The 22847-nt window shown below is 45.3% G+C and overlaps 1 protein-coding gene and 1 gene segment (V, D, J or C); both read right to left on the reverse strand.

Annotated features, from left to right (window-relative positions):
• Window positions 1-1027: 1027 nt before the first annotated feature.
• Window positions 1028-19590, reverse strand: LOC120044140. The segment is given in 3 exon segments: window positions 1028-1340; window positions 18999-19066; window positions 19583-19590. Coding segments are annotated over 3 exon segments (363 nt in total).
• A 1050-nt stretch (window positions 19591-20640) lies between these two features.
• On the reverse strand, window positions 20641-21669 carry LOC120043753 (ladderlectin-like). Its single transcript, XM_038988316.1, has one exon. The coding sequence runs from the start codon at window positions 21598-21600 to the stop codon at window positions 21043-21045; it is 558 nt and encodes a 185-aa protein (XP_038844244.1). The 5' UTR covers window positions 21601-21669; the 3' UTR covers window positions 20641-21042.
• Between the last annotated feature and the right edge of the window lie 1178 nt (window positions 21670-22847).

Below are 22847 nucleotides of genomic sequence, written 5' to 3' on the forward strand. Positions count from 1 at the left end.
TGAGTGAGTATGATACTGTTTGTATAATTGTGCAATATGATTTTTGGACTGTTTAATGAAGAAAAATTTAATCACTTTTGATTTGAACTAAATCAGAGGACCGCCCCTGAGCCCAGTTAGGGTCAGACATCCTGGGACAGCCCCTTTCTGCAATTCTGAATAAAAACCCAACTTTGAGAAATTATCACTAGACCATGTTTTTCTCCATTAGGAGTGGAAGAAGGTTGCAGACCATTGCTGAATCTTTTAACCATACCACGTGGTTAAACTCTTAGACTATCGATACCGACAGAATAAGAACAAGTCTTTGATATTGATTACTAGTCTACATCTAGGAATTCGGTATCATTGAACGCGAAGAACGACAACCGCCGAAACATCCATTCTATAACGAATGTCACTCTGAACTATCCACAATAACCACGACAGAGAGAGGGAGAGAGAGGACGAAACTCTCCAACAGAAACAAACTTTTCACCAGCGATCAAGACGACACACTAAGCGTAAATATATATATATTGATTGCAATTGTTCCCGAATGAGTGAGCGTTCATGTGCAAAGGATTAGCATCTCAATTGTTATAGTTATCACTTTGTAGTGACTTCTTAGTCGACCCCCACTCCCCCTCTTGTCTAACAAGCCGCCATGCCGGTTTAGCCCACTAGGGCCGATTCTCCTATCATTTGTTGTAACCACATTTAATTTGTTTGTTTGTTTGTTTATGCATTTCTGTGAATTACTTAGTTAGTAATAAATAAATGATTTAAGACAATTGATGTATGGATGACTCATAGTGAAGACTGGGTTCGTGCAGATAACCAACAATTTACGACGTTTGGAATGAGACTAACGTGAGGTAAAGTAAATAATTAATTAATTCGAAGACTAATTGATCAGATAAAATATCTGAAAAGTTATTTTAGGTAATGATAACTTTGTAATCTGAATATTTTTCCTTGGTGCCCCAACTTCCTAGTTAATTAGTTACGTTATTAATCAGTTGAACGCGTAATAACTAATTACAGAGAATCTTTGATAAAAACTATAAGTCTTCAATTTAATGATAGTAAAGACACGACAACCACGCCCTTATCCCACTCTGCAGTCTGAATGGTCAGATAGCTGCTGATCTTGAAGGTTTTGTCTGGTTGCTGCTCAGCAGGGCTGGTAGAAACATCTTCTGTCACTGATTCACTGTTAGACATCCAGCTGACATCTGCCAACCCCTTGGACTTCTGAGACAGGTTACTAGTCAGACACACCAGTGTTGCTCTGCTGGACTTGAGGTCTTCAGTGGATGGAGGGAACAGAGTCACAGCAGGTGTAGCAAGATCTCCATCTGTAGAAAGTAGTCAACGGATGGGATGAGAAGAAAACACAATGGATAACAGTTTATATTTCAGTACATGTGGGTATCATTACCAATACACCCTGCATTAAGAGCAATTATATAGAGAACTGCTCTTCATGATGTTTACAATGATACTGATAGAAGGAATCATACGGTGTTAAGGTTTTAAAATGAGAGACAGAGCAATTTATTAATACATTATTTATAATATTACATCACAGCTCTGGAAGACTAAAATGCTAAAAGCTGAACGAAATGTGGACATTTTAACTGTAAAATACAAATAATTCACAAGGAAATGGGATTAAAAAATATATATATTTGTCTAAGAATTGAGCTGGATAAAATTTCTGGAGATGAAAGATCTCCTTTACATTGAGTTATACAGACAACAGAAACACAAGATATGAATGATTAAACACTTTGAGATGAAAGATCTCCTTTACATTGAGTTATATAAACAACAGAAACACAAGATATTCATGATAAAACACTTTGAGATGAAATATCTCCTTTACATTGAGTTATACAGACAACAGAAACACAAGATATTAATGATTAAACATGAACAGAGCAGACCAACCAGAGACATTCACACTGTCATCAAACTGTTTCATAAGTCATTTACAAACAACATACGAGACAGGATTAAAGCAGGTGCAAAATATTAAATCAGTGAATTTAAATGACATTTTATTAAACAAACATTTAAAAAAAAAAAAATATATATATATATATATATATCTGACCAACACTATAGTAGAAACAAAACCTATTCTGTAGATTAAAACATTAGAAGGGTACTCACCAGTAACAATGAGCTTGGTTCCTGGTCCGAATACCAAATCAAATCAAATTTTATTTGTCACATACACATGGTTAGCAGATGTTAATGCGAGTGTAGCGAAATGCTTGTGCTTCTAGTTCCGACAATGCAGTAATAACCAACAAGTAATCTAACCTAACAATTCCACAACTACTACCTTATACACACAAGTGTAAAGGGATAAAGAATATGTACATAAAGATATATGAATGAGTGATGGTACAGAACGGCATAGGCAAGATGCAGTAGATGTATAGAGTACAGTATATACATATGAGATGAGTAATGTAGGGTATGTAAACATAAAGTGGCATAGTTTAAAGTGGCTAGTGATACATGTATTACATAAAGATGGCAAGATGCAGTAGATGATATAGAGTACAGTATATACATATACATATGAGATGAGTAATGTAGGGTATGTAAACATTATATTAAGTGGCATTGTTTAAAGTGGCTAGTGGTACATTTTTACATAATTTCCATCAATTCCTATTATTAAAGTGGCTGGAGTTGAGTCAGTATGTTGGCAGCGGCCGCTAAATGTTAGTGGTGGCTGTTTAACAGTCTGATGGCCTTGAGATAGAAGCTGTTTTTCAGTCTCTCGGTCCCTGCTTTGATGCACCTGTACTGACCTCGCCTTCTGGATGATAGCGGCGTGAACAGGCAGTGGCTTGGGTGGTTGTTGTCCTTGATGATCTTTATGGCCTTCCTGTGACATCGGGTGGTGTAGGTGTCCTGGAGGGCAGGTAGTTTGCCCCCGGTGATGCGTTGTGCAGACCTCACTACCCTCTGGAGAGCCTTACGGTTGTGGGCGGAGCAGTTGCCGTACCAGGCGGTGATACAGCCGACAGGATGCTCTCGATTGTGCATCTGTAGAGGTTTGTGAGTGCTTTTGGTGACAAGCCGAATTTCTTCAGCCTCCTGAGGTTGAAGAGGCGCTGCTGCGCCTTCTTCACAACGCTGTCTGTGTGGGTGGACCAATTCAGTTTGTCCGTGATGTGTACACCGAGGAACTTAAAACTTTCCACCTTCTCCACTACTGTCCCGTCGATGTGGATAGGGGGGTGCTCCCTCTGCTGTTTCCTGAAGTCCACAATCATCTCCTTTGTTTTGTTGACGTTGAGTGTGAGGTTATTTTCCTGACACCACACTCCGAGGGCCCTCACCTCCTCCCTGTAGGCCGTCTCGTCGTTGTTGGTAATCAAGCCTACCACTGTAGTGTCATCCGCAAACTTGATGATTGAGTTGGAGGCGTGCATGGCCACGCAGTCGTGGGTGAACAGGGAGTACAGGAGAGGGCTCAGAACGCACCCTTGTGGGGCCCCAGTGTTGAGGATCAGCGGGGTGGAGATGTTGTTACCTACCCTCACCACCTGGGGGCGGCCCGTCAGGAAGTCCAGGACCCAGTTGCACAGGGCGGGGTCGAGACCCAGGGTCTCGAGCTTGATGACGAGTTTGGAGGGTACTATGGTGTTAAATGCTGAGCTGTAGTCGATGAACAGCATTCTCACATAGGTATTCCTCTTGTCCAGATGGGTTAGGGCAGTGTGCAGTGTGGTTGCGATTGCGTCGTCTGTGGACCTATTGGGTCGGTAAGCAAATTGCAGTGGGTCTAGGGTGTCCGGTAGGGTGGAGGTGATATGGTCCTTAACTAGTCTCTCAAAGCACTTCATGATGACGGAAGTGAGTGCTACGGGGCGGTAGTCGTTTAGCTCAGTTACCTTAGCTTTCTTGGGAACAGGAACAATGGTGGCCCTCTTGAAGCATGTGGGGACAGCAGACTGGGATAAGGATTGATTGAATATGTCCGTAAACACACCAGCCAGCTGGTCTGCGCATGCTCTGAGGACGCGGCTGGGAATGCCGTCTGGGCCTGCAGCCTTGCGAGGGTTAACACGTTTAAATGTTTTACTCACCTCGGCTGCAGTGAAGGAGAGCCCGCAGGTTTTGGTAGCGGGCTGTGTCAGTGGCACTGTATTGTCCTCAAAGCGTGCAAAAAAGTTATTTAGCCTGTCTGGGAGCAAGACATCCTGGTCCGCGACGGGGCTGGTTTTCTTTTTGTAATCCGTGATTGACTGTAGACCCTGCCACATACCTCTTGTGTCTGAGCTGTTGAATTGCGACTCTATTTTGTCTCTATACTGGGACTTAGCTAGTTTGATTGCCTTGCGGAGAGAATAGCTACACTGTTTGTATTCGGTCATGTTTCCGGTCACCTTGCCCTGGTTAAAAGCAGTGGTTCGCGCTTTCAGTTTCACGCGAATGCTGCCATCAATCCACGGTTTCTGGTTTGGGAATGTTTTAATCGTTGCTGTGGGTACGACATCGTCAATGCACTTTCTAATGAACTCGCTCACCGAATCAGCGTATTTGTCAATGTTGTTGTTGGACGCAATGCGGAACATATTCCAATCCGCGTGATCGAAGCAGTCTTGAAGCGTGGAATCAGATTGGTCGGACCAGCGTTGAACAGACCTGCGCGCGGGAGCTTGCTGTTTTAGTTTCTGTTTGTAGGCTGGAAGCAACAAAATGGAGTCGTGGTCAGCTTTTCCGAAAGGTGGGCGGGGGAGGGCCTTATATGCGTCGCGGAAGTTAGTATAACAATGATCCAAGGTTTTACCAGCCCTGGTAGCACAATCGATATGCTGATAGAATTTAGGGAGTTTTGTTTTCAGATTAGCCTTGTTGAAATCCCCAGCTACGATGAATGCAGCCTCAGGGTGTGTGGTTTCCAGTTTACAAAGAGTCAGATAAAGTTTGTTCAGGGCCATCGATGTGTCTGCTTGGGGGGGAATATATACGGCTGTGATTATAATCGAAGAGAATTCCCTTGGTAGATAATGAGGTCAACATTTGATTGTGAGGAATTCTAGATCGGGTGAACAGAATGACTTGAGTTCCTGTATGTTGTTATGATCACACCACGTCTCGTTAATCATAAGGCATACACCCCCGCCCCTCTTCTTACCAGAAAGATGTATGTTTCTGTCGGCGCGATGCGTGAAGAAAGCAGCTGGCTGCACCGACTCCGTTAGCGTCACTTGAGTTAGCCATGTTTCCGTGAAGCAGAGAACGTTACAATCTCTGATGTCTCTCTGGAATGTTACCCTTGCTCTGATTTCATCAACCTTATTGTCAAGAGACTGGACATTGGCGAGTAGTATGCTAGGGAGTGGAGCGCGATGTGCCCGTCTCCGAAGCCTGACCAGGAGACCGCTACGTTTTCCCCTTTTACGGCGTCGCATAGGGTCGCCGGCTGGGATCAGATCCATTGTATTGGGTGGAAGGCAAAACACTGGATCCGTTTCGGGAAAGTCGTATTCCTGGTTGTAACGGTGGTGAGTTGACGTTGCTCTTATATTCAGTAGTTCCTCCCGACTGTATGTAATGAAACCTAAGATTACCTGGGGTACCAATGTAAGGAATAACACATAAAAAAACAAAATACTGCATATTTTCCAAGGAACGCGAAGCGAGGCGGCCATCTCGGTCGGCGCCGGAAGTTTGATGATGCCACAGTGAATCAGTTTGTATACACGGCCGTACAATAACCTCCTCACTCTCACTACTGAGAGGACAGGAACTGAAACATCCCATTTAGACAGCTTCACTCTCTCTACTGAGAGGACAGGAACTGAAACATCCCATTCAGACAGAGCTTCACTCTCTCTACTGAGAGGACAGGAACTGAAACATCCCATTCAGACAGAGCTTCACTCTCTCTACTGAGAGGACAGGAACTGAAACATCCCATTCAGACAGAGCTTCACTCTCTCTACTGAGAGGACAGGAACTGAAACATCCCATTCAGACAGAGCTTCACTCTCTCTACTGAGAGGACAGGAACTGAAACATCCCATTCAGACAGAGCTTCACTCTCTCTACTGAGAGGACAGGAACTGAAACATCCCATTCAGACAGAGCTTCACTCTCTCTACTGAGAGGACAGGAACTGAAACATCCCATTCAGACAGAGCTTCACTCTCTCTACTGAGAGGACAGGAACTGAAACATCCCATTCAGACAGAGCTTCACTCCCTCTACTGAGAGGACAGGAACTGAAACATCCCATTCAGACAGAGCTTCACTCTCTCTACTGAGAGGACAGGAACTGAAACATCCCATTCAGACAGAGCTTCACTCTCTACTGAGAGGACAGGAACTGAAACATCCCATTCAGACAGAGCTTCACTCTCTCTACTGAGAGGACAGGAACTGAAACATCCCATTCAGACAGAGCTTCACTCTCTCTACTGAGAGGACAGGAACTGAAACATCCCATTCAGACAGAGCTTCACTCTCTCTACTGAGAGGACAGGAACTGAAACATCCCATTCAGACAGAGCTTCACTCTCACTACAAACATCTCTTGTTTTTCTAGAGTTCCTCTCTATGAAGTAACAGTATATAGTATAGCATCATATTCTGCTGTTGGTGTCTGGTCCATTTGAGCAATATCCATGTGATGCAGTGTTGACTTGGTGATGATGATGATGTTCAGACAATGTCTTTGAATGATCCTTTATCTCATTGTAATCAATAATCACTGACTCACTTGAACTGACACATCTGATTAATGGCTTGTCCCTCTTTCAGTCAAGAAGCAGAAGTGTTGCAGTCAGAGGTTTTTAACCTGTCTGGCTCCGGCGTTCCGCTAGCGGAACTCCTCCCACATTCCACTGAAAAGGCAGAGCGCGAAATTCAAAAGATATTTTTTAGAAATATTTAACTTTCACACATTAACAAGTCCAATACAGCAAATGAAAGATACACATCTTGTGAATCCAGTCAACATGTCCGATTTTTTTAATGTTTTACAGCGAAAACACCACATATATTTATGTTAGCTCACCACCAAATACAAAAAAGGACAGACATTTTTCACAGCACAGGTAGCATGCACAAAGCCAACCTAACTAACCAAGAACCAACCAAACTAACCAAGAAACAACTTCATCAGATGACAGTCTTATAACATGTTATACAATAAATCTATGTTTTGTTCGAAAAATGTGCATATTTGAGGTATAAATCAGTTTTACATTGCAGCTACCATTACAGCTACCGTCAGAAATAGAACCGAAGCAGCCAGAGTAATTACAGACACCAACGTCAAATACCTAAATACTCATCATAAAACATTTCTGAAAAATCGATGGTGTACAGCAAATTAAAGACAAACATCTTGTGAATCCAGCCAATATTTCCGATTTTTTAAGTGTTTTACAGCGAAAACACAATATAGCATTATATTAGCTTACTACAATAGCCTACCACACTACCGCATTCATTCATCAAGGCACGTTAGTTAGCGATAGCAATAGGCACGTTAGCGATAGGGAATAAACCAGCAAAAGATATTAATTTTCACTAACCTTCATAAACCTTCATCAGATGACAGTCCTATAACATCAGGTTATACATACACTTATGGTTTGTTCGAAAATGTGCATATTTATAGCTGAAATCAGTGGTTATACATTGTGCTAACGTAGCATCTTTTTCCCAGAATGTGCGGATATTTTTATGACACTCCAACTATTCTGACCAAATAACTCTTCATAAACGTTACTAGAAAATACATGTTGTATAGGAAATGATAGATACACTAGTTCTTAATGCAATCGCAGTGTTAGAATTCTAAAAATAACTTCATTACGACATCCAGCTTAGGTATAGCGAGAGAGTACCCAAAATTTGGGCGCAAACGACTAGTACAACATGTTCGACAGATATATGAAATAGCATCATAAAATGGGTCCTACTTTTGATGATCTTTCATCAGAATGTTGTACAAGGGGTCCTTTGTCGGGAACAATCGTTGTTTGGATTTAGAATGTCCTCTTCTCCAGTCAATTAGCACGGAAAGCTAGCAAAGTGGCGCTAAGCTCTCCTTCCTGAACAAAGGCACACAACGCAACACGCCTAACGTCCCGAATAAATTTCAATAATCTAATAAAACTATATTGAAAAAACATACTTTACGATGATATTGTCACATGTATCAAATAAAATCAAAGCCGGAAATATTAGTCGTCCATAACGACAGCTTATCAGAAGGCAAATCCAGGTCCCTTCGCGCTCTCCAGAAAACAGGAAACTGGTGACACGTCATGCCGAGAGCTATTATTCGACCCCAGATCAAGTTACACACTCCATTTCTTCTCTCACTGCCTGTCGACATCTAGTGGAAGAAGTATGAAGTGCATCTATACTAATAAATATCAAGGACATTAATAGGCAGGCCCTGGAACAGTGCATCGATTTCAGATTTTCCACTTCCTGTCAGGAAGTTTGTTGCAAAAGGAGTTCTGTTTTACTCACAGATATAATTCAAACGGTTTTAGAAACTAGAGAGTGTTTTCTATCCAATAGTAATAATAATATGCATATTGTACGAGCAAGAATTGAGTACGAGGCCGTTTAAATTGGGCACGATTTTCCCCCAAAGTGAAAACAGTGCCCTCTGTCCTCAACAGGTTAATAACACACTCAGTGGTCAGTTTACTAGGTAACAGTGTTTCAGCTGCAGTCATTTAACAGTAAAGGATTACAATAAGACACTCAGTGGTCAGTTTACTAGGTAACAGTGTTTCTGCTGCAGTCATTTAACCTTTCATTGATACCCTTCCCGGATCCGGGAGCATCCTCATCAAAAAATCTGACTAGCATAGCCTAGCCTAACGCGACAGGGATATCATATAATATAATTTCATGAAATCACAAGTCCAATACAGCAAATGAAAGATAAACATCTTGTGAATCCAGCCATCATTTCCGATTTTTAAAATGTTTTACAGCGAAAACACAATATGTATTTATATTAGCTAACCACAATAGCCAAACACACAACGGCATGTTTTCACCATGTTTCCACCGCATAGGTAGCTTTCACAAAACCCAGAAATAGAGATAAAATTAATCACTAACCTTGAACAACTTCATCAGATGACAGTCTTATAACATCATGTTATACAATACATTTATGTTTTGTTCGAAAATGTGCATATTTGAGGTATAAATCGTAGTTTTACATTGCAGCCACCATCACAAATAGCACCAAAGCAGCCAGAATAATTACAGAGATCAACGTGAAATAAATAAATACTCATCATAAAACATTTATGAAAAATACATGGTGTACAGCAAATGAAAGATAAACATCTTGTGAATCCAGCCAATATTTCCGATTTTTTTAAGTGTTTTACAGCGAAAACACAATATATATTTCTATTAGCTCACCACAATAGCCAAACACACAACGCCATTTATTCACCGTAAAGATAGCTTTCACAAAACCGACAAATAGAGATAAAATTAATCACTAACCTTTGGACAACTTCATCAGATGACAGTCTTATAACATCATGTTATACAATACACTTATGTTTTGTTCGAAAATGTGCATATTTAGAGCTGCAAATCGTGGTTATACATTGTGAATACGTAGCAACAATTCACCAAAATCTCCGGAGATATTTTGGACAGTCACCTAATCTAATCAAAGAACTCATCATAAACTTGACATAAAAAGACTTGTATGGCAAATGAAAGATACACTGGTTCTTAATGCAGCCGCTGTGTTAGATTTTTTTAAATAACTTTACTACAACATACAAAATGCATTATTGTGAGACAGCGCTCACCTATTCTCACCGTGTTGGAGCCAACATTTACCACAAAAATACGAAATAACATCATAAATATTCTCCTACTTTTGCTGATCTTCCATCAGAATGTTGTGCAAGGACTCCTATTTCCAGAATAAATCGTTGTTTGGTTTTAGAATGTCCATTTCTTCTGTCGAATTGGGAACTTTGGCTAGCATTGTGGCGCGAACATGCCCATCAACTCTTAGCGCATGGAACGAAAAATTCCAAAGTTCCCAATAAACGTTGAATAAACTGGTCAAACTCGGGTGAAAAATCCTACTTTATGATGATTTTCTCATATGTATCAAATAAAATCAGAGCCGGAGCAATTCGCCGTGTATACCGAACACTTTTCAGAAGACAATGTGGAGCTCCCTCACGCGCCGTCGAAAACTGACAAAAGACCGGACCTGCCACTCCAAAAGCTCTTATTCGGCCTCACATCAAGCTAGACACCCCATTCAACCTTCTACTGCCTGTTGACATCTAGTGGACGGCGTATGAAGTGCATACAGATCCATAAATAAAAGCCAGTTGAATAGGCAGGCCCTGACACAGAGCCTCGTTTTCAGATTTTTCACTTCCTGTATGGAAGTTTGCTGCCAATTGAGTTCTGTTTTACTCACAGATATAATTCAAACAGTTTTAGAAACTTCAGAGTGTTTTCTATCCAATAGTAATAATAATATGCATATTGTATGATCTAGAACAGAGTACGAGGCCGTTTAATTTGGGCACGATTTTTTCCAAAGTGAAAACAGCGCCCCCCTATTCACAAGAATTAACAGTAAATGATTACAATAAGACACTCAGTGGTCAGGTTACTAAGTAACAGTGTTTCAGCTGCAGTCATTTAACAGTAAAGATTACAATAAGACACTCAGTGGTCAGTTTACTAAGTAACAGTGTTTCAGCTGCAGTCATTAACTGTGGTGCTTCGTCACTGCAAAATCATTGCCCAAAAATATTTATGTAGAGGCACACTTTGAAAATACTCGAACAGTCCACATTTACTTTTTGTGTTCTGAATACAAAAATCGGCCAACCCCATAGTAGAATAGTTGATCTGTTTACCTAGTCGGTGTCACGGCTGTCATAAGAAGAGGAACAAGGTGCAGCGTGGTGAGCGTACATACTATTAATAGTAGATGTCGCCAACAAAACAATAAACAATACCAAAACAAACCGTGAAGCTTAAGGCAATGTGTGACAGTACCCCCAAAGGTGCGGACTCCGGCCGCAAAACCTGAACCTATAGGGGATGGTCTGGGTGGGCATCCATCCGCGGTGGCGGCTCAGGTGCGGGACGCAGAACCCGCTACACCTCTGGCTCACCCCGCTTTGGTGACGCCTCTGGTGTGGGGGACCTCGCCGCCGCCCCCGGACTGGGCACCCTCGTTGTGGGCCCCGGACTGGGCACCCTCGTTGCTGCAGGCCCCGGAATGGGCACCCTCGTTGCTGCGGGCCCCGGACTGGCGACCCTCGTTGTGGGCCCCGGACTGGAGGCCGTCGCTGGAGGCTCCGGACTGGAGGCCTTCGTTGGAGGCTTCGTGCCATGTCTCACCTCTGGAGGCTTCTTGCCATGGATCATCACTGGAGGCTTCGTGACATGGATCATCACTGGAGGCTTTGTGCCATGGATCATCCCTGGAGGCTTCGTGCCATGGATCATCATTGGAGGTTTCTTGCCATGGATCATCACTGGAGTGGAGAGACACACAGGAGGCCTGGCTCTGGGAGCAGGCACAGGACTCACCAGGCTGGGGAGACATACAGGAGGATTAGTTCTTGGCCGAGGCACAGGACTCACCAGGCTGGGGAGACATACAGGAGGCCTTGTCCTTGGCCGAGGCACCGGATACACTGGGCCGTGGAGGCGCACTGGAGGTCTCGAGCTAAGAGCCTGCACAACCCGTCCTGGCTGGATGGTGACTTTGGCCCGGCACGTGCGGGGCGCAGGCACAGGACACACTGGGCTGTGCAGACGCACTGGAGACACAGTGCGCAGAGCCGGCGCAGGATATCCTGTCCCGAGGAGACGCCCTGGAGGTCTGGAGAGCAGGGCTGGCACAATCCGTCCTGGCTGGATGCTCACCCTAGCCCGGGCTTCCTTGCAAGCCATGTTCCCTCATAACGTTGCCGCTCCGCTTTAGCTGCTGCCTTCGCCTTCCTCTCTGCTTCTACCTTCTCCCAGGGCAGGCGATCCTTCCCGGCCAGGATCTCCTCCCACGTCCAGAATCCCTTGCCATTTAAAATGTCCTCCCATGTCCAGTCCTCCTTCTTACCACGCTGCTTGGTCCTTTGGTGGTGGGAAGTTCTGTCACGGCTGTCGTAAGAAGAGGAACAAGGTGCAGCGTGGTAAGCGTACATACTTTTAATAGTAGATGTTTCCAACAAAACAATAAACAATACCAAAACAAACCGTGAGGCTTAAGGCAATGTGCCATCAAACAAAGTTAACTTCCCACAAAGACAGGTGGGAAAAAAGGATACCTAAGTATGGTTCCCAATCAGAGACAACGATAGACAGCTGTCCCTGATTAAGAACCATACCTGGCCAAAACATAGAAATAGAAAATCATAGAAACACAATACAAAGAATGCCCACCCCAAATCACACTCTGACCAAACCAAATAGAGACATTAAAAGGCTCTCTACGGTCAGGGAGTGACAATCGGCTTGTTGTTGTGTGTTCTATGCAAGATAAATATTCCTCTGAAGGCGTATTCAAGTTACGAGTGCCATAGGGAGGGAAACATGCATTCTGACAAGCAGTCAATGCACAACAAAACAGCAGTTTTAATGGCCAATGTTAAAAAGAGGGTGATCCCAGCTTTCAATTCCTACTTTATTTATTTCTCAACTCCTAAAAACCTTTTAGCAAAGTCCTGGTTAAAAACGTTACCACCCTGCAATTCCCCATGAGTGTATAGCGGAGAGTGGGGCTAAATGTAAAATGGGTCAACTGTACGGTAACTTTGGGTAAAACGCCACCCTACCTCAATATTATTTTGGGGGGGGGAGTGACTTCAACTGTGATGAGACATTACTTTTTTTAGATGAGCAAATGTTGTGTCAATTGGGGGGGGGGGGGGGGGGGGGGGGTTGTAACATGAAGGGGTTTCTGTGAGAAGTACAGATTTGTTTTTTGGGACGTAACAAGCATCAATAGATGCTAACTCGTTAAAATATTACATTGGGGATCTAGCTAATGATCTAACACAACAAAATGTGTGTCAATGTTCTAGGTGAATGGAATTAGGCGCAGTCAGGCGCAGGACACAGGTATGAGTAAAGCCACGATATTTACTCAAATTCAACAATAATACAACAAGGATGAACATAAAACATCCAGATCACGTACACGGAACCACTTGACAAAAACAATCACGCACAAAACAAAAGGGGAAGCCAGAGGGTTAAATAAGGAACACTGATTATGGAATGAAAACCAGGTGAGTATAATGAAGACAAAACAAAACTAAAATGAAACATGGATCGGTGGTGCCTAGAAAGCCGGTGACGTCGACCGCCGAACACCGGCCTCGGGGACAATCCGGAGGACGAGACGCAGGGCGATCCGGATGGAGACGGTGAAATTCCTGCATTAAGGACGAATCCAGGATGTCCTCCACCGGCACCCAGCATCTCCCTTCCGGACCGTACCCCTCCCACTCCACGAGGTACTGGAGGCCTCTCGCCCGACGCCTTGAGTCCATGATGGCTCGCACCGTATACGCCGGGACCCCCTCGATGTCCAGAGGGGGCGGAGGAACCTCCCGCACCTCAGACTGCTGGAGCGGAACAGCCACCACCAGCCTGAGGAGAGACACATGGAACGAGGGGTTAATACGGTAATCAGGTGGGAGTTGTAACTTATAACAAACCTCGTTCAGTCTCCTCAGGACTTTAAATGGCCCCACAAACCGCGGACCCAACTTCCGGCAGGGCAGGCGAAGGGGCAGGTTTCGGGTCGATAGCCAGACCCGGTCCCCCGGTGCATACACCGGGGCCTCACTGCGATGGCGGTCGGCACTCGTCTTCTGCCGCCTGATGGCCCGTTGTAGACACACATGGGCAGCGTCCCATGTTTCCTCCGAGTGCCGAAACCATTCATCCACCGCAGGAACCTCGATCTGGCTCTGATGCCACGGTGCCAGAAACGGCTGATAACCCAGCACAAACTGAACAGGTGATAGGTTAGTGCAGGAGTGGCGGAGGGAGTTTTGGGCCATCTCCGCCCAAGGAATGAGAACCGCCCACTCCCCCGACCCCCACCCCACTCCCCAGAAACCTACCCACATCCTGGTTAACTCTCTCCACCTGCCCGTTACTCTCGGGGTGAAAACCTGAGGTGAGGCTGACCGAGACCCCCAGGCATTCCATAAATGCCCTCCAGACTTTAGACGTGAATTGGTGACCCCGATCAGAAACTATATCCTCAGGCACCCCGTAGTGCCAGAATACGTGGGTGAACAGGGCCTCCGCAGTCTGTAGGGCCGTAGGGAGACCGGGCAAATTGAAGGAGATGGTAGGACTTTGAAAACCGATCCACAATGACCAGGATTGTGGTGTTACCCCGTGACGGGGGAAGATCCGTCACGAAATCCACCGATAGGTGTGACCACGGCTGTTGTGGAACGGGTAGGGGTTGTAATTTCCCTCTGGGCAGGTGTCTAGGTGCCTTGCACTGGGCGCACACCGAGCAGGAGGAAACATAAACCCTCACGTCCTTGGCTAACGTGGGCCACCAGTACTTCCCACTGAGACAGCGCACTGTCCGACCGATGTCCGGATGACCAGAGGAGGGTGACGTGTGGGCCCAACAGATCAAATGATCGCGGACATCAGACGGAACGTACAGATGCCCAACTGGACACTGTGCGGGAGTGGGCTCTGTACGTGACGCCCGCTCGATGTCCGCGTCCATCTCCCATACCACCGGTGCCACCAGGCAAGAAGCCGGAATTATGGGAGTGGGATCCGTGGACTGCTCCTCTGTGTCATACATCCGGGACAGCACGTCTTCCTTCACGTTCTGGGAACCTGGTCTGTATGATAGGGTGAAAACAAAGCGGGTGAAAAACATGGCCCACCTCGCCTGGCGAGGGTTTGGTCTCCTCGCCGCCCGGATGTACTCCAGATTGCGGTGGTCAGTCCAAATGAGGAAAGGGTGTCTAGCCCCCTCAAGCCAATGTCTCCACGCCTTCAGAGCCCCGACAACAGCCAACAGCTCCCGGTCCCCCACATCATAGTTTCGCTCCGCCGGGCTGAGCTTCTTCGAAAAGAAAGCACAGGGGCAGAGCTTTAGTGGCGTACCCGAGCGTTGAGACAACACAGCTCCTATCCCAGCCTCGGACGCGTCCACCTCTACTATGAATGCCAAGGAGGGATCAGGATGAGCCAGCAGCCGAGGTAAACAGAGCCTTCAGGTGACTAAAAGCCCTGTCCGCTCCAGCTGACCACTGCAGTCGCACCGGTCCTTCCTTCAGCAAGGAGGTAATGGGGGCCGCTACCTGACCAAAGGCCCAGATAAACCTCCGGTAGTAGTTGGCAAACCCTAAGAACGGCCTGCTCCTCAGTCATAGTTGCTAATATTTGCATATTATTAGTATTGGATAGAAAACACTCTGAAGTTTCTAAAACGGTTTGAATTATGTCTGTGAGTATAACAGAACTCATATGGCAGGCAAAAACCTGAGAAGTTCCACTTCCTGTTTGGATTTGGTGGCAGATTTTCAACCAGATTTTTGTGTTCGGTCATGTTTCCAGTTGCCTTGCCATTATTAAAAGTAGTGGTTTGCGCTTTTAGTTTTGCGCGAATGCTGCCATCAATCCACGGTTTCCCATGGGCGATGAGGGGGCAGGCACGTGGCACGAGTCTTCTAAAAGTCCTGGTCCTGACTGTGCAGGAGAGTTTAAGATGAGGAAAGTGATCCGTTCATGGTGGTTGTGAGTAACTGTGAGGGAAATGGGAATCGTGGTCTAGCGCACCAGTCCTGTTCCTAGGGGACGGTTGTCTAGGGCAGAGACTGGGATAGGGGGTTGTAAAGGGACTAGAGGAACGCGTAATGATAAGGCCACTGACCGGCCTAGGAAATTGCCTGCAGCACCTGAGTCCACTAGGGCAGGACAGCCATCCTGCGGAAAGCCGTCAACAGGGACTGGTCGCTCCAGCCAGGGTGCGCTGCCACTGTCCGGAAATCCAGAGCGTACTCCGATGCTGTCCTGGACCCCTGGTGTAGGCGGAGGAGAGCCTCACCTCCCTCTTGTGAGCCAGAGAATACAAGGGTTCAAACTGTAGAACCCAGTTCCTACATTTAAATATAAAAATTGACTTTATCAAACAAAACTAGGCTACATTTTATCTCTGGGACCCTCAGGATGACAAATCAGAGCCAGATTACTGAATGTAAGTACATTATTTACCTTCAGAGGTGAATGTATCAAACCAGTTGCTGTGATAAAAGTTTTTGTTGTTGTGCACTCTCCTCAAACAATAGCAAGGTATTTTTTCACTGTAATTGCTACTGTAAATTGTGCTGTTAGATGAACAAGAATGTAAGCTTTCATATTAGCGCACATTAGCTCAACCGTCCCGGTATAGCGACACCGATCCCGTAGAGGTTAAACTGTCTATTTCATTCTGTCATCAAAATTCCAAGTGGTCTAGGGAAAGTAATAACACTTCTATTCAGTTCTAACTACACACTCTAATAGACAGTGATTTGATATGCCAGGCTCACAAACAAAGTGAGAGAGGACCCTGTCAAGATTGACTTCACTATCGATCTGAAGCATGAGGTAAGCTTATATCCGACCGCTTCATAGTTTTGAGTTCTGATGGTTCTAATGGAAATGTGTATAAAGAGTCATTTAAATCATTTGTTTTTAACATTTTGTAATAATTGCTACACTCATGACGGTGTTGGCAATTGATGTTATTCTTCAATAACACTAACTCCAAAGCAAATTAGGGGGAGAAAAATAGGTTTATTCAGAGAGGACAAATCAAGATGTTATGCTGGGAGTCAGATGTTCAGTCTCCCCTGTCCTCAGCTTTTCCCCACTGAACAAAGGAACCGGATGCCATTTATAACCCCCACTCTATCCTGGGGTTGACCAATCAGATGTCCTTGCAGAACGACTGGGCCAATGGCCAAATAACCAGTATTCTGCTCCCGACTCAATGTACAGACCAATGAAAACCTGGCACACGTCGATCTGAGTTCAGGAGTGACATTCCACAGATTCTAACAGATGTTGAACTGAAATTCACCTCCTATTTACAATTTGCTATTGACTATTAGTACTCTAGTTTTTAGTCCTCTCATGCTCTGCGTTGTGTATTTATCTTCAAATTATACTTATAATGGAATGGAGAAAACAGATGTTTTCATTTGATCGTAATTTGTGTCACTGACACTGCACTTTCTTCAACTTTGTTGACAGTGAGCCTATACGCTAATATCGCCTTAAGCATTGTACTGTAACGCTTGTCATCTGGGAAAGGAGAGGAGGACCAAGGTGCAGCGTGGTAAGTGTTCATATTATTTAATGAAATACGCAACACTAGACAAAACAACAAACACGACAAACGAACAGTCCTGAAAGGTGAAACAAAAACACTAAACATCCACCCACAAACACAGTGGGAAAACAGGCTACCTAAGTATGATTCTCAATCAGAGACAACGATCGACACCTGTCTCTGATTGAGAACCATACTAGGCCAAACACATAGAAATATAACACCCTAGACATACAACATAGAATGACAACATAGAATACCCACCCACATCACACCCTGACCAAACTAAAAATAGAAACATACAAAGCAATCTACGGTCAGGGCGTGACAGTACCCCCCCCCCCCCCCCAAAGGTGCGGACTCCGGCCGCAAAACCTGAACCAATAGGGGAGGGTCTGGGTGGGCATTTCACCGCGGTGGCGGCTCTGGTGCGGGACATGGACCCCGCTCCACCTTAGTCTTGGCCCACTTAGGTGGCGCCTCTGGAGTGGGGACCCTTACCGCCAACCCCGAACCGGGGACCCTCGCAGCAGGCCCCGGACAGGAGGGAGACTCTGGCTGCTCCGGACAGGAGGGAGACTCTGGCTGCTCCGGACAGGAGGGAGACTCTGGCTGCTCCGGACAGGAGGGAGACTCTGGCTGCTCCGGACAGGAGGGAGACTCTGGCTGCTCCGGACAGGAGGGAGACTCTGGCTGCTCCTGACTGACGGGCGACTCTGGCAGCTCCTGACTGACGGGCGACTCTGGCAGCTCCTGACTGACGGGCGGCTCTGGCAGCTCCTGACTGACGGGCGGCTCTGGCAGCTCCTGACTGACGGGCGGCTCTTGCAGCTCCTGACTGATGGGCGGCTCTGGCAGCTCCTGACTGACGGGCGAACCTGGAGGGAGGAGACGGAGAGACAGCCTGGTGCGTGGGGCTGCCACAGAACCCACCAGGCTGGGGAGACCTACAGGAGGCCTGGTACTTGGAGGAGGCACCGGAAGGACCGGGCTGTGATGGAGCACTGGAGCTCTGGTGCGCAGCCTTGGCACCACTCCCCCAGGCTGGATGACTACTCTAGCCCGGACCCTCCAGAGTGCAGGCACAGGTTGAACCGGGCTGTGGGTGAGCACTGGAGATCTGGTGCATACCACTCGTACCTCTCCCTTAGCCCGGCACGAGCGGAGCGCAGGCATAGGACGCACTGCACCCTCCCAGCGCCCCGGAGACACAGCACGCAGAGCCGGCGCAGGATACCCTGGGCCGAAACGGCGTACCGGAGACCAGACACGCTGAGGCAGCACAATACGCCCTGGCTGGATGCCCACACTCGCATGACACTTGCGGGGGGCTGGCCTATAGCGCACCGGGCTATGAGCGCATACTGGCGACACCGTGCGCTTAACCGCATAACACGGTGCCTAACCAGTAACGCGCTGCTTGCGATAAGCACGAGGAGTGGGCTCAGGTCTCCAACCTGACTCCGCCACACTCTCTGTGTTCCCCCCCCCCCAAAAAAAATGTTTTGGGGCTGCCTCTCGTGCCTGTCGCGCTGCCGTGCTACCTCCTCATATCGCCGCCGCTCAGCTTTCGCTGCCTCCAGCTCTTCCTTGGGGCGGCGATATTCCCCAGCCTGTGCCCAGGGTCCCTTACCGTCCAATATCTCCTCCCATGTCCATTTCTCCAGATATCGCTGCCTCTCGATACCACGCTGCTTGGTCCTTTCTTGGTGGGTGGTTCTGTAACGCTTGTCGCCTGGGAAAGGAGAGGAGGACCAAGGTGCAGCGTGGTAAGTGTTCATATTATTTACTGAAATACGCAACACTAGACAAAACAACAAACACGACAACGAACAGTCCTGAAAGGTGAAACAAAAACACTAAACAGGAAACAACCACCCACAAACACAGTGGGAAAACAGGCTACCTAAGTATGATTCTCAATCGGAGACAACGATCGACACCTGTCTCTGATTGAGAACCATACTAGGCCAAACACATAGAAATATAACACCCTAGACATACAACATAGAATGACAACATAGAATACCCACCCACATCACACCCTGACCAAACTAAAAATAGAAACATACAAAGCAATCTACGGTCAGGGCGTGACATGTACTTGCTAATCAAGTGAAGTATAATTTCAATATACCCTACTGTCACAAACTAATATCCTCCGACAACAGCCCAATAGAAGCAGCTTCCTCCTCATATCTCCCTCCTCTTACTGACTGTAACATTGTTGTCTGAGGGACACTCTGCCTTCTCTTTCTTTTCTGTTTTTGTTTCAGTCCGTCATTCAATGGAGAAATAGAATAGCACTTTATCCCTCTCTCTCTCTATCTCTCCCTCTCTCTCTCTCTCACTCACTCACTCACTCACTCACTCACTCACTCACTCACTCACTCACTCACTCACTCACTCACTCACTCACTCACTCACTCACTCACTCACTCACTCACTCACTCACTCACTCACTCACTCACTCACTCACTCACTCACTCACTCACTCACTCCCTCCCTCCCTCCCTCCTTCTGCCTCACTCACTCCCTCTTTCTCTCCCTCTCTCACTCACTCACTCACTCCCTCCTTCTGTCTCACTCACTCCCTCTCTCTCTCCCTCTCTCTCTCTCTCCCTCTCTCTCTCACCCCCTCTATCTCTCTCTCTCACTCCCTATCTCTTTCTCTCTCTCGCTCCCTCCCTCTCTCTCGCTCTCTGTCTGGACATGTTCCCTATCACATTAATCAGCCTCATGGATTTAGCCTCAGATATGAAAGACAGGGAAAGGTAACACTTTACAATAAGGTTACATTAACATTAGTCAATGCATTAGTTAACCTAAAAAAATCATTTTGTGAATGTATCTACTAAGCATTTATTAATTGTATGCATTTTTACTAAGCCATAAAAAATGCATTAATACATTGTTTTTTAAAGCTGATAATTCATTTGAGTTAATAGTTAAATAACCTTAATGTCCCACATCTAAACCATTCATTAACGAATGGTATGTTAGTAAAGAGTTAACAATTAATATTAACAGTATGTTAAGGTTTTATCATGTATCAATCATTTTTAGTGATGCAGGTTCATGTTATTGAGAGATTATATTTATTCTAGTTTAAAAATAGATTGTGTGTGCTTTAAGTGTTATTTCTTAATGTTAATTAGCTAAGTGTCTTTGTGAGACTCATTGTACAGTTGGTACAAATCGCACATATACCATTGACTTATTAATGCGGCATGACAACTTGTCAAGCATTAGCAAAAAAAAAAAAACTAAAACAATTCAGAGTATGTAATGTATCTTTAATTTCAAAAGCAGAATTAGCAACAACACACAGTTTCATCACAAGCTTAGCTAATGTTAGTTAACCTGAAATGTTAGCCTACCTAAACAGTAGCTAGCTAACAGCAGATAATGAGTCTGCATTGAGCTTCAAAGACTGTTCCTTCGATAACTACATGTTTTCTGTTTGCTGTTTCTTGTAAATTCCTCTGTCATTATTTTTAACTGTTAGATGTGGCTCGTTAGCTAATTATTAGATAGGTGGCTAGCTTTTTTTGTGAATACAGGTTTTATTTGTCATGTTGGTGAGCTGCAGTGAGTGGCAGATCTTGGTTTGATTATTGAAGTGTAGACTGTTCACCCCTGGAGGTGGAGGGGAAGTAGCTGTGGCATTTCCTAGCCTACATTCTTCTGGAACAGAGAGATGCAAACTTCCACTCACAGGGCACGTCATACCAGAGCTTCGCACTTGCAGCGTTCATATGCAGACAGTCCTCTCCTTCTCCAGCATTATTGGGCTCATCGGTGTCCCAGTTAGTGTAATCAAATCTGGACCCATCTGACCACATCCATGTGCCCTCCTTGATTGCATCAAAACCTCCAAGCCAGGTGCTATGTAGGTGGCCATTGGTATCATTTGTCAGTGCTTGCATAAACTGGTACTCTAAAAGGCTATGCACGGATGCTAGGTTTCCACCAAGTGCCAAACAGTTTTGCTCCGAATCTACGAATGATTGCTGAATGCTGACAAACTTGAAACAGTGTGATCCATATGTGTGCCAGTCTGAGGGACATGAACTTTCCTTTATCCCCTCCTGCACTGCTGCCACGTGAGCCTCGACAGGAGTCTGTTCCACCTTAGTCTTCAGTAAGGGTTCTAAACCAAGGAGCTGGATCAGGTTTGCGTCGCCCAGTGCAATGGCAGCACTCAGAAGCAGAAGGACGGCCAACTTCTCCATGGTAATCTTTTCCTGTCAGAGAAGGAATCACAGGTGGTAGTCTGTAGGTTCTGTTCAGCTTGAGAAAGAGGAACCCTTTTATACATGTAGCCCACCAAGCCACAAGGACAATGTACAAAAAAACATGTTGATACTGATTCCACATCCTATTGGGAAATATATCCTAATCCTTCTGCCAAACATACACAGAGTGTACAAAACATTAAGAACACCTGGTGAATCCAGGTGAAAGCTATAATCCCTTATTAATGTCACTTGTTAAACCCACTTCAAACAATGTAGATGCTTAAAGAAGGTTTTTTAAACCTTGAGACAATTTAAACATGTATTGTGTATGTGTGCCATTTGGAAGGTGAGTGGGCAAAACAAAATAATTAAGTGTCTTTGAACGGGGTATGATAGTACATGTAGGTGCCAGGCGCACCTTTTTGTGTCAAGAACTGCAACGCTGCTGGGTTTTCACGCTCAACAGTTTCTGGTGTCTACAAAACATTAAGATCTTCCTAATATTGAGTTCGAGCCACCCCCCCCATTCCCCTCTTCTTCTTCTTCATCTATAGAGAGAACATCTGACATCTTTAGTCAGCTGACACAACTACCTAGACAACTTACACACACATCCCTATACCAGCCCACAAACTATAACCATGCTGGTGGTGTGATCCTATTTGAAACCACTCAAAAGCCAAGAACACACAAACACTTGCAACTACCTAAATTAAACAATCAGACACATGAACAGTGAAACACCTGAATGATTGAATTCATGTTTTATTTCAGTGTCAAATTGTCAGTTCGCGACCCATCCGTTACAGGATCAATTGACACTTTAAAAGAAAATGACAATGATTCTTACAAAGAGTGCTGTGCAGTGTGCACCGCATACAAAGAATCAACATGATTACAAGGTTGTCTAGGCAAAAACAACTACCTTTAAAGAGCAAAAACAAAAATAAATAAATACAGATGTATAAATACAGGTGAATGAAACTGAAAAAAACGATTTAAACACATTCGGGCCCCAAGAAATAATTAAAATGTGAAAGCTGTATAAGCCTATTGTCACGGTTTTCTTCCTGGGATGAAGGAGAGGACCAAAACGCAGCGCGGCTAGTGTTCAACATGATTTAATAAAGAATACTTTTGAACACTACAAACAACAAAACAATAAATGTGAAAACCGAAACAGTCCTATCTGGTGCAGAACACAAAGACAGAAGACAGGAAACAATCACCCACAAAATCCC

This window comes from Salvelinus namaycush, chromosome 3 (genome assembly GCF_016432855.1).
Source record: "Salvelinus namaycush isolate Seneca chromosome 3, SaNama_1.0, whole genome shotgun sequence".
In the NCBI taxonomy this organism is placed as follows: domain Eukaryota; kingdom Metazoa; phylum Chordata; class Actinopteri; order Salmoniformes; family Salmonidae; genus Salvelinus; species Salvelinus namaycush.

Bases quoted from the DNA above. Each gene is read 5' to 3' on its own strand.
- LOC120043753 (XM_038988316.1), bottom strand. From the start codon at position 21,600: ATGGAGAAGTTGGCCGTCCTTCTGCTTCTGAGTGCTGCCATTGCACTG.